We start from the raw sequence: 11,988 nt of genomic DNA on the forward strand, positions 1-11,988 counted from the left end.
AGAGATCCAAAGTCCAAAATGATACATGGTGATAGGGTCAAAATCAAAAACGACATCCGACAGACCCTTATTTTGTATTTTTTTTTTTGGTCAGAGCTGGTCAGATGTCCAAATTTGTTGAAATTTAGCACAAACGTCATGCACTAAAGCACCTTTCATGCAGAAAAAACTGATATGTTTTTAAAAAAAATCGATTTTACTTCTCACCAAGAGTAGATGAGCTCGGAGCCAAAATAGATATTCGCTTGTAACTACATATGAGGACTACTCCATTTGTTCCTAAATATAGGTCTTTCCAGAGATTCCATTATGGAATACATACGGAGCAAAATAAGTAAATCTACACTTTACATTAGTCTATCTACATCCGTATGTAGTTTGTAGTGGAATATCTAGAAAGACTCATATTTTGGAACAGAGGGAGTACTATTTACTAGTAACAAAGCGTTCACCCATTTGATTGGTTGCTAATTGTACCATTTGTTAAACTAGCAAAGTGGCCCGCTCGATGCGCGGGCTAGAATTTATAAACTTCAATGATAAGTATATATTATTGGATTTGTCTAAAGAGAAATTGAAGCAAATGTGATGGCATTTATAAAATGAAGAAGCTATCGTTTTATTTGATATAAATAATATGTAAACATCTATGAATTTGTTTGTAAATATGAGACTCACGATTTAACTATTTCGAGACTAAATAACATGGTTAAGTTGCATAGGCACTGTCTTAATCTTTTATCATGATAACATATTGCGAGGGTGTCACCTTTAATGAGTCGATAGTGGCTGGGAATTAAACTTACACTTTATGGATATTCACACTATGTGATATATTTCCAATGAAACGCCAAATTAGCAAGTAACACCTTTAATAGTAAATTTGTGGGTAAATAACAATTTTGTCAATTTAAAAGGTAAATGGACTATTTATGCCATATGTATAATTTGGATTGGTAGTAGATATATAGTACATAAATTCAGAATTTAGCTAGCGGGCTAGCTTATAGTTTTATGCGACGCTAGATCAATATACGATGTTAACATTTAGGTTAGAGACGGTTGGTGTTAGATAAGAAACTATAAAGTTCCATATGAGTGCATAATTGTGAGAATAACAGAGAATTACTTGTGAATGGAGCGTAGGGAAAGAATTTATCCACATTAACATGTAAGACAACTAGACAATGATAGTATCAAATTTAGTTAGTTTTTCTAGATTTTTTTGTCTCTAAGTTATTTTTTGTTAAATATATGAAGTTCTGTACATAAACAATCTCCTAGATAAAAATTATAATAATTTTTGGTACATGAATATGGTTACAAAGTAAAAAAAAAAGGATGAAACGGGTTCAACATATTATTTCTTACTATTGGTCTTAATGGCGTATTTATGTCAAAATTAGGGAAATTGTACTACAAGTATTCCAACACACCACCTAGTTTGAAACAGATGTAATATACTTCTATATGTTTTGTCCAAATCAATCAAGTTTGTTCACTTAATTTAGTGTTTTACAATCTTGCTCTATGTACTTGTTGTTTCATAAGACACGACTACATAGGCTAGCTAGGATGGCATGGTTCAAGAATCTTAATCAAAAGTATGAGTTTTACTTCCTGATTGTGCTGATAGATCCTCTTAAGCCGACACAAAAAGTGAATAAAAATTATAATTCGTAAGATTCTAAATCTTACATGTCAGAATATACAGTAAAAGCTCATGGCAATTATAATTCAATGTTTTGTAAATTCCAGTGAATAAAAATGTTGCAGAACTACATTACGGATAAGGAAGATGAAACCGTACCATTGGATTGTCCTAACAACCAACTTGCTTTTATTGCTATTGGTAATTTTCTAGGAGTATCACCCCACCCTCTTTCGCATGCACATGTGTAATTACCCATGACTAATCCTCCCCCGTCCATGCACACCTCACGTTTGATATATTTTGTTCGACACCAACTATGTAAATAGGTTATCAAAGATTGTCCCATCAATCGGATATCCAATTGAAGACTCCAATTTTTTTTCTGATATTAGATTTGTACGCAGAAGTGAAGTTTTGATGGTGAGCAAGCCATTCATTAGTTCTTTTGACATTCGGTCGTCTACATGTTATTTTTGAGTAGGTAGTAGTAAAGCTGAAAACGCAGCCTATGCATTGATTACTTCAAACAATATCATTTATGTGATACCTGCCGGCACGTAGAATTAAAGTTTGGAACACAACCTAGATCAACGAATTGTTGCTTGTACAGAGACTTTGGATTATTTCCATGACATATAATCATAAGTAGAATTCAAGTTTGTGCCAGAACAAAATGATGTACCGAATATCCATTTGGACAATTGTTCATAATTTCTTGCGATATTATGTATCTAATATTTATCAGTACGTAGAATTAAAGCTGAGAACAGTCCAAATTGATGATCCGTCGTTTTTACCCAGTCATTGGGTTATAGCCATTACATATAATCATCAGTAAAAATTTAAATTTGTGCCACAACAAAATGATGTAAATAATTAAAATTTAAACAGTTGGCATATTTGACCAGTAAACAAAATTTGAAGTCTAAAGCAACAACCACTAATTTCAACATTATATGACTAACTATCTAAATATTTGGTATGAGTATATATAAGCATGTAGGCATGATCATGTTCCTTTTGTACCACAGTACAGACACATACCCTAGTACGTATGTAGCATAATCATGTTTCTTAGGTGTATATGTATGTGCAATTCCTTTTATCTATTTTGCGGACGGATGAACATGCGTTTCTACACCTACTTTCCATGTAATGTGACAACAGTTTCTTAATTTCCTATGGCAGCACATTATTCTTTCATCAGAAGAGTCCAATTTATTCTTGGCAACGGAAGAGTCCAGTTTCTTTTCCTGGGCCGCATGATATATTTTTTAGCAAAAAATCCTTTTAAACAATGTTTAGGTATGTGTACTGTGTACATCTCGTAAGTAAAATCATCTTAAGCCCACCATATTACAATTATACATGATAATGTTAATTTCCTAGTGCAACACGTCTATTCTTGCTTCGAAGGACTCCAAGAAATCTAGTTTCCAGGGCTGCACGCTAGTTATTTTTTATGGCCAAAGACATCTTTTGTCATACTTACGTGTATTTGTGTCATGCAAAATCGGCAAACGCCCACCATATACGTTCTTTCCTTTAAAGAGTAAAAAAAATCAAGTTTCCTAGAGCTGCACACTGGCTTTTTCTTCTTAGGCAAAGTCAACTTTTAACATATGTACGTGTATATGTGTCATGTAAAATCTTCAAGGGTCCACGTTCTTTCCCTTAGAGAGTCCAAGAAATTTAGTTTCCTAGGGCTGCACGCTAACTGTTTTTTGTGGCTAAGGACACCTTTTAACCCTTAACATATGGACGTGTATTTGTCTCACGTAAAATCGTGAAAGGCCCTATCTGTTATTTACTCTAAAGAGTCCAAAAATATCTAATTTCCTTCGGCTGCACCCTTGCTGTCTTTTGTAGCCGAAGTCATCTTTTTAACATATGTACGTGTACTTTGTCATGTAAACTCGTCAAAGGCCCACCATATATATGTTACACAGATCAATCGGTTATAAATTAAAGTTTGAATGATTCATCAGATCAAGGGCTATTATTTTTTGATTAACGTGGAATTTTTTCTAGCCTATTTCTCTTGTTCGTGGTTCATCATATATCACTTTTTATATATAATAGATAATAGATGATATAGTCCCTTCGGTCCAAATTAATTGACACATATTTAGTATAATTTTATACAATGGTACCAAGTGTGCGTCAATTAATTTGGATTGAAGGGAGTAATAATGTATACACAGTGTAGCCGGCCATACCTTTTGTCGGCGAGAAGCTCATCGAGCTTCCTGGCCAGCTGATCCACGCTTAATACGTCAAGATCACCGCCCAAGGAGTCTTCTTCCTTGATGACTTTCTCATTATCTGCTTTTGGCTTCACCATCTGTTGAAGCACGCGCTTCAGTAATGCGCTGAGGTCCTTCCCGGCATCGAATGCCTGCGACACAGACACTAGCGCTTGACGATCGAAGTCCGGCTCCAACCGCCGGCACACCTCCATGGCCAGCGTTGTTTTGCCTAGCCCTCCAAACCCGTCAACGGAGAACACCTTGAGCTTGTCTTCTTGGTCATTATTCATCGCCTTCACCTTCTCCGCCAGAGTGTTGGCCTGTCCCGCGATGCCAACTAACTTATCAGTGTAGTTGGCAGGGCGGAGTGCTTGCCTGGTCACCGCCGCAACAGGGGCTAAAGAAACCGAGGGGCTCAGTTTCTCGCGGTCGATGGCGCCGTAACGAGCATGGCGCTCGCTGATATAGATGGCGCGGAGGCGGAGGTCCTTGATTTTACCGGCGATGAGATGGCGAGGGAAAATCGTCGCGACCATACGTTTTGACCAGGCGAGAAGGCCGTCTCCTTTGCGGGACTTGATGCGGAAGATGTAGAGGTCGACGCAGTCCTCAGCATCATAGGCGAGCTCGCGCAGCTGCTTCATCCACTCCCGGACGAAGTGGTCCACGGTGCCGGCCTCGGCTTCGGAATATGTGCGAAGGAGGGAGCTCATGGTCGCCAGCTCGTTCCTCAACTCGGCCACATCGCCGCCGACCTTGCGGAGCAGCCAAAACTCCTCGCCTACTAGCTGCCCAACACTCACAATCGTGTTCGCCGCGCTATCCATCCTCTCGTTCTCCCTCTTCCTCCCTCTCAGTATTTTTCTCTCTCTATCTTTTCTTCTGGCAAATGGCAGAGCCCATCGCACTAGCTAGAGTTGAACATGGACATTGATTAGTTTTTACAGGAGAGTACCTAATGGCTTGGCTCTTTGTGCTATTTGCAAGCGCATAGGTCGGGAGAGTTGATCTTTATCTTTGATTTTTTTTTTCTGACAATCAGAGTTGCTCTTCATCTTTTTTATTGAGGGGTGCTCTTCGTCTAGAAAGATAGGTGTCTCGTGGGGAATCAAATATTATTATATACTCCCTCCGTTCGTAAATATAAGTCTTTTTGGGGATTCCAATAAGAGACTAAATATGGAGCAAAATAACTAAATCTACACTATAAACTACGTCTATATACATCTGTATGTAGTCCATAGTGAAATCTCTAGAAAGACTTATATTTAGGAACGGATGGAGTAAAATATTAAAATACATTTTTAATACGTTAATACACAATATTAACTGGGTCAGAGCATCAACAACTGGATCCACCGCTTCCCACTAATCGTCCGGGCAGACAGCACGAATACCATCCGGACATAAAAATGCCACCCAACCAGAACTTCTAAAGTCAGTTCAATCGTCTAAGTTGTCCGATACCCCTCAAACACAACTCATATGTGGGGTGGATTTAGGGCCACGATCATACTTGTAGCAGTGGCATCAAAGGACTTGTGAATTTGGCATGCTTTCTCCGGCATGTCTGGTTCTCACCACGGCATTAATGTGCTCTAGCGATCTCCTGTTTTTAGAAGACTTTGCAATGGGGAAGCGCCGCTGTGCAACTACGCTGTTAACAGCCACGACTACAACATATGGGGTACTACCTTGAAGATGGTATATTTATCCTCTTTAGGTAGCGTTTGTAAAGACCATATCTGATCCCCATGCCAACAAAGAAAGCCATTTGCAATAATGAAAGAAGCAGTTAGAAAAGATGTGGAGAGGGCATTCAAAGTACTCGAAGCTCGTTGAAAATTTATTTTTTGTGGATCTGCAATGATGTGGAATTAGAGACTTTGTTGCGGCTAATGAAATGTTGTGTTACTTTGCACAATGGATTGTTGAAGACAAAGGTGAAGGGGCAGCCCGAACCCATGATTTCGAGAAGCCCGGAGAACTAGTCCATATAGATGCAGATCAGATTTTGAGTTTTTTGCATATGCATTAGAATCTTCGAGATGAACAGGTGCACGGGGGGCTACTCAATGATCTTGTGGAGCATATGTGGATTCACGTTGAAAACCAAGAAAGAAATCAAAGAGCTTAATGTTTGAATTGTGCACCTCAAATAAATTGTATCTTTGAACTATGTATTTCATGTATGAACTATGCGTATGAACTATGATTGAATTGCACAACTACTCAATGATCTTGTGATATTCATGCGTACGCCCGATGTGAATGGATTTGAGAGTTCAGATATAAAAATGCGTGGCTGTCCGGCATGACTTTGGAGGGGCCATCCAGCGCTGTCCATGAAAGCGTCCGGACACGTCCGCGAACATTTAGTGCGCCGAATTTGCTAAGTCTGGTTGTAGATGCTTGCTGGTTCATATTTTATTTCATTCTAGCTGTGGGCAATGGGTACGCTACCAAGCTGGTGAGGGAGGACGGGACTGGGTATACGTGTAGCGGACAACCTCTTAAGTCTCGCTTCTTTTTTTAATTAATTGCCGAAGTCTTCTTTGGTAGCTTGGATGTCCAGCTCTCAGCTCTCCTTTAATTATTATTATTCTATTTGTGTAGTGTCAAAAAACGTCTTGCAAAAGAAGTAATTGATAGTCGTCTCTTTTCGAAACTTTGATGGCATGACACAGTCTTCTTTCCATCAAATTAGGTGACAAGAGGATATTTGAATTAGTGTGCCGTGTGATACGAAATGCAAGGCTGTCAAATTTTGTTTTAATGAATCTCGAGAAGAAGTATTTTATAATGAAATTGACGAGTGAGAGTGAGAGGCCGGGCACTTTGGTTTCTATGTTTCATTTGTAGTACTTTGGATGACTAGTTGATGTCAATTGCCAACTGATGCAAGGCTCTGGAGTTTATTGGGTTGCTTCTGCAATAAACTGTAATCGAGTTGGCTTTTCAATATAAGGAGAAAATTATATATATTAATACACCCAATCCAAATAGATTGAGATGAAACAGGGCAGTCTCTATCCACAAGGCATAGGTCACCAAGGGTGATGTTTTTCACAACAAGACAAGCATGCCCGGCTAACCGATCAATCATAAGAGAGAGACATGGACATATATGTGTATATACACACTCATATGATATGTGCGACCTGGTATATAAAACCGTTTGCCTATAAAATATCTCCCTCCTCTTGTATCATTCCAAAGTCATGTACTTCTCCCCTCGGTGGATAGGAGTGGTTGGAGTTTTATATTCACATGCTCTGTATGCATGAAATTGCCTGCATCCAAAATATCTTCTAACACGTCATTAATACATACGTCATCAAACCATCCGGTACTGATTTCAAAGCCGACGTCCCAACTACCGAATGCAACAGACATTCCGGCGAGCCCTAGTATTAGTGACATTGCAGGCAAATCACCAATCCCGCACATCATTAGGACCCTAGAAGACGCTCACCCATCTGCTATCGATTTACAATGTCAATGGCTCAAATGAGATAAAGCATGCATCCAAATGATCTTCTATTGAAATGACACTCTTCTATGTTTAAACTTGTGCACTTGTGCTTATGTTTCAGATCTTGTCATAGTTTTCAATAGCCGGCTATAGCCCCACTATAGTTCCGCTATAACTGTTTGAAGGTGTTGCCGCTAAATGATTTCATGTATATTGCCGCTATAGCCCCGCTATAGCCCAGCTATAGCTGTTTTTAAGGGTCGCCGCTAAATGCCATAGCCCGCTATTTAAAACATTGGATCTTGTTATGTATCACATATGTCCGTTGTGAAATTTTATATTCAAAATGTGTTGTATGATGAATTATGACAAATATATGAGTGCTAAATGCTGTCAAATATGAATGGGCATATGAAAGGTTGTCAAATATTTGGATTGTCAAATGTCTATAGATACCGAAGAGATGAAACAACACTAACAAATACCACTCGTGATTCGGCCATGAAGTTTGTAAGTGGTACATACTTCCATTGACGGTCTTACAATCAGTGGTAGACCTCCAGGGCTGTTGAAAGTGCATCTAGGCGCCTAAGTGGATTTTGGTATTGATAATTAGAAACTAAGGGGATAATGTGATTGTTTATAGTATGAAAACAAAATTTGGTCTCATGTATGAAGGTTGTTGAGCATTGTGCCCCCCCCCCCCCAAAAAAAAAGGAAAGTGCGACTTCATATAGGTTATTCTATAATCTTGTTTTATTTTGACGATCTTACGATATCATCAATACAGAACACACACTAGTAAGAGGGGACAATATTGGGAGGATGCTCGCTATATGCTATATTCACCCATCTTGCCACCAGAAAGCCCTAGGAGTACACAGCGGTAAGGTAAGTTTCTAAAAGGAACCTTGGTTTCTCAGAAATGGTATGGGAGCTTTGGTCCTGTACCATCTAGATGTAGAACTAGGAGGTGCATGACTAGCTTTATGTGTCAAACCATCCAGCGAGTGACTATGCCCCGTCACTACCAGAAATCGAAATTTCTCTGTGGGCTGAAAACCGACAGAAAAACAATTTCTTGTCAAAAAACATGATTGAGCTATATTTTGACACTTTCAGAAATAAAAACTAGATAAAACATGAGATTTGTTTTTGAATCAGCTGAACCAAATGCTAGGTGATGGGTTGAAACCTTGAGCTTTGCCCCATATCGTACAAGTTCATTCTTCTCACTATACTCCACAGTTATGCCCTAGGGGCTGCATAAGATGTCCGACATCTTCTTTTGTTTCAAACTCTACATAGTATTGGGACAAGCTTTCTCGGACAGAGGGGGTATATGTCTACAATATATGTGTATATGTGATTTGGTATGATGATCTCTAGGCTCCTTCGAGCCTTATGTGTGTTGTTGCCATTGGTGCCACATGAGCTCCATAATGATCGACTTGGCATCTTGCTAACCCATCAAACATACCTGTTGAGCAACCAGTTATCCACCACTATCTGGTATCTTCTACTATTCGTTTCATGGTTTCGTCAAACTTTATACCACTCTCACGTAGCAAATTAAACAGGCCTCGCGCCAGGACGAGGAGGGGGCCATCTTCAGCTAGCAGCTGGTAGACCTTTGGGATTAGTCCTTGTTTTTACTAAAAATGGCATAAATTATTACATATTTTCTTTGGGCTGGACAGGGGGCTCTTAGCCACACCCCTAGGCATGCCCCTCATCATCAACAACACCCTAACTTCGTCCTTGATTTGGTGAAAATAGTAATGCGGCATATCGTTGAGTACAAGTAGCAAAACATACCACAACATGTACTGATCAAACCAGCCACTTTGAATCGACTTTTTATGGAACATTGACTCACCGTGTTGACAATTAATTCGCGGTACAGTTTCCTGTCTTCATAAGCTTATCTGGACGAAGTGACGATCAAAATCTTCTTTGATCCAAGCCAAACCGCAAGCCGAGTCACTGAACTTCCTCCCCTTCGTCTGGCTAAGTCCAAGCACTGCAATGATTCTCTTTCGGTTGCAGGCTTGTAGCCTATTGTTTTTACAGTATCTTCTTTTTGCGTGTTGCAAAGTAGCTACAGACATGTCTAGCTGTCTTCACATGTCAACAACTTGTTGTATTAGTATCTTTCAGTTATCTAAAACAAAATTAGTATATTCCAATCAGACAAAACAGAGGACAAGTGGGAGGTATCAATGCCTTGTATTATTCCGATGGACAACTAGCAAGTAGTATTATACTTGAAGACTTCCGTCTAATCATTAATCAATGTTACATCCCTGTCGCATACTCACATTGATTTACAATTTGTAGGTTGGTTGGCTAATTTCATTATCTTGGTCATCTACTAGCATTAATATAAGGGAATGGATTAAGTCAGAAGCAAAGATATTAAGCCATCATATTTAATCCACAATTAGCGTTACAGAAGTAATCAATATGTACAAGTTGTTCACGTCCTTGTTTGGATGCATACCGTCGTGGCATTGTTAATGGCTGCAGTTGGGTTTAAACTACTGGAGGAGACCAGGCCAATTATAGGTTAGAAAATTTTGGTAAAGATATAGATATTACTTTCAGAAAAATGTAAATAGACCATCTATGTATGCTCAATTATCTGCAGTACTGTTTTTTTGAATTTTTAGACTGATCAACACGTGAGCAATGCTCAGCTTGAAGACAAGAATTAGATGATTTTATATAAACATATGTGCCTCCTAACAATAATGAACAACAAAGTTTCTGTCTAAGTTTACATGTGCAAGCTTACTAGTTAACGAAGTGAGAGTTGCATCTTTAGTCCAGCTCCCATACCACATAATGATGCGAAATACTACTTTGTATGCATCTTTTGAAATTTATCATGTACTCCAAAGCTAAGAATCTCTATCTATATCTCTACTACTTAGAAACAATGTAAGGTTTCATTTTTCACAAATCTCCGCACCCCCGTCGCTCCTCTCACCCTCCACCGTTTTTCTCGTTTTTTCATCCCTTTCTGAATTTCGGCAAAGCAATCCCTGGTAACCCGGTAAACCAGGTATATAGCAACAAATTCACATTCCATAAATGAATTCTTTCTTATGGTAAAACCTGATATCTTTGGTAACCCGCTAAAGCATGGTCGAGCACGGGCACATAACTATTTTGCCAGTTTAATAAATGACAACCAATCTATACTTTATATAACCAAAACATAATTTTATTTTGTCTATTTGTTTTTCATGAAGATTTGTCCCGTATGGTCGTCCTATTGTGTTACAAAATATTTGGCACTGTGGCAACGCATGGGGCACATACCTAGTAAAAAAAAGAAAAGGACAGACAAAACTGGCGAGCGTTCGTCAGGGAGGGGGGCAATTGCGAACGTTCGCCTGGTAGTTTAAGTTGAGATGGAGAGCGGTGAGGTGGCAGTTTGATCAGGCGACATGGCAGTTTCTCTCTGAGTAGGCAATTTTACTCGAAGAACTGTCATTGTTTGATCTCGTTTTACTACTAAAACTGCCAGCTTAGATCAAAAGTTCTAGTCGATGCCTTCCCTGATCAGAAATTCTAATCGAACATCCGTGTCCATGTGTAGATTTGTATTAGAATCTTCAATTCATTTTGTTTCTATAGTTCATTAATTCATTCTCTTTTTTCTCAGCCCTTCTATTTGAAGTGGCTTCTTAATCTCAACTTGTTTAGCAGTATGTTCAAGGGTAGGATGTTATACAGTACAAAACTATTGCCATCTCAGTTTGACAAATTGTTTTCTTTTCATATACTTAGGTGCAGGGTTTGAACCATATAGACTCTTTTTGACACAGATTTCAGATGCCCTGTCATATAGTTCTTTATTTAAAGAGGCATGGCGAGTATATATGATGAATTTGAGAAGAAGCTAGAGGATTCAAATGCAACACCATTGTCTCTTCCACTAGATTTTTTGAAAAACATCACATGTCATTTTTCCAATGAGTCAGTACTTGGCCAAGGTGGGTTTGGATTAGTTTACAAGGTATGACCTCTTTTACTCCACATATCAAATGTTAGCAAACAGCACTTAATCAAAGAGATATGTGCATGCTATGAAGAGATGTTTAACGTACAACACAGGGAGTTCTTCAGAGTGGGAAAATCATTGCTTTGAAGAAGCTTTCTGAAATATGTCCAAAAGAGGAGACGTTTCAGAATGAGGTCAGCTATCTTATGGGGATCAACCACTTATGGGGATCAAACACCAAAACGTGCACTACCGGACTCGTGCACTACCAAAACGTGGTACTTATTGTAGGTTACTGTGCCGAATCAAAATGGGAAGCGATAGAGGAACCAACTGGGAGTGGCAAGCATATTTTTGCAGAAATGCCTAACAGGTTGCTCTGCTTCGAGTATGTATCCAACAAAAGCCTAGACAAACATATTTCTGGTATAGTTGCGAAACATTTCTTTCCATTTTCATTATGAAGTTTACTTCGTTTGAACACAGCTCAAAATTATATTGTATCAGCTATGCTTTGGAAAAAATTGTCCTAGCTTCTGGTCTAAAAAGTTGCAGGTAATTGACATCGTAGAAACAATATATCATTTGGTACCACGCA

General features: G+C 38.8%; 1 protein-coding gene across 1 annotated transcript; it reads right to left on the reverse strand.

Annotated features, from left to right (window-relative positions):
* Positions 1-3,821: 3,821 nt before the first annotated feature.
* Positions 3,822-4,737, reverse strand: LOC123158642 (disease resistance protein Pik-2-like). The gene has a single exon (XM_044576553.1). It carries the CDS (start codon positions 4,728-4,730, stop codon positions 3,822-3,824), a length of 909 nt encoding a protein of 302 aa, XP_044432488.1. The 5' UTR covers positions 4,731-4,737.
* Positions 4,738-11,988: the final 7,251 nt, after the last annotated feature.

Source organism: Triticum aestivum, chromosome 7B (assembly GCF_018294505.1).
Source record: "Triticum aestivum cultivar Chinese Spring chromosome 7B, IWGSC CS RefSeq v2.1, whole genome shotgun sequence".
In the NCBI taxonomy this organism is placed as follows: Eukaryota; Viridiplantae; Streptophyta; class Magnoliopsida; order Poales; family Poaceae; genus Triticum; species Triticum aestivum.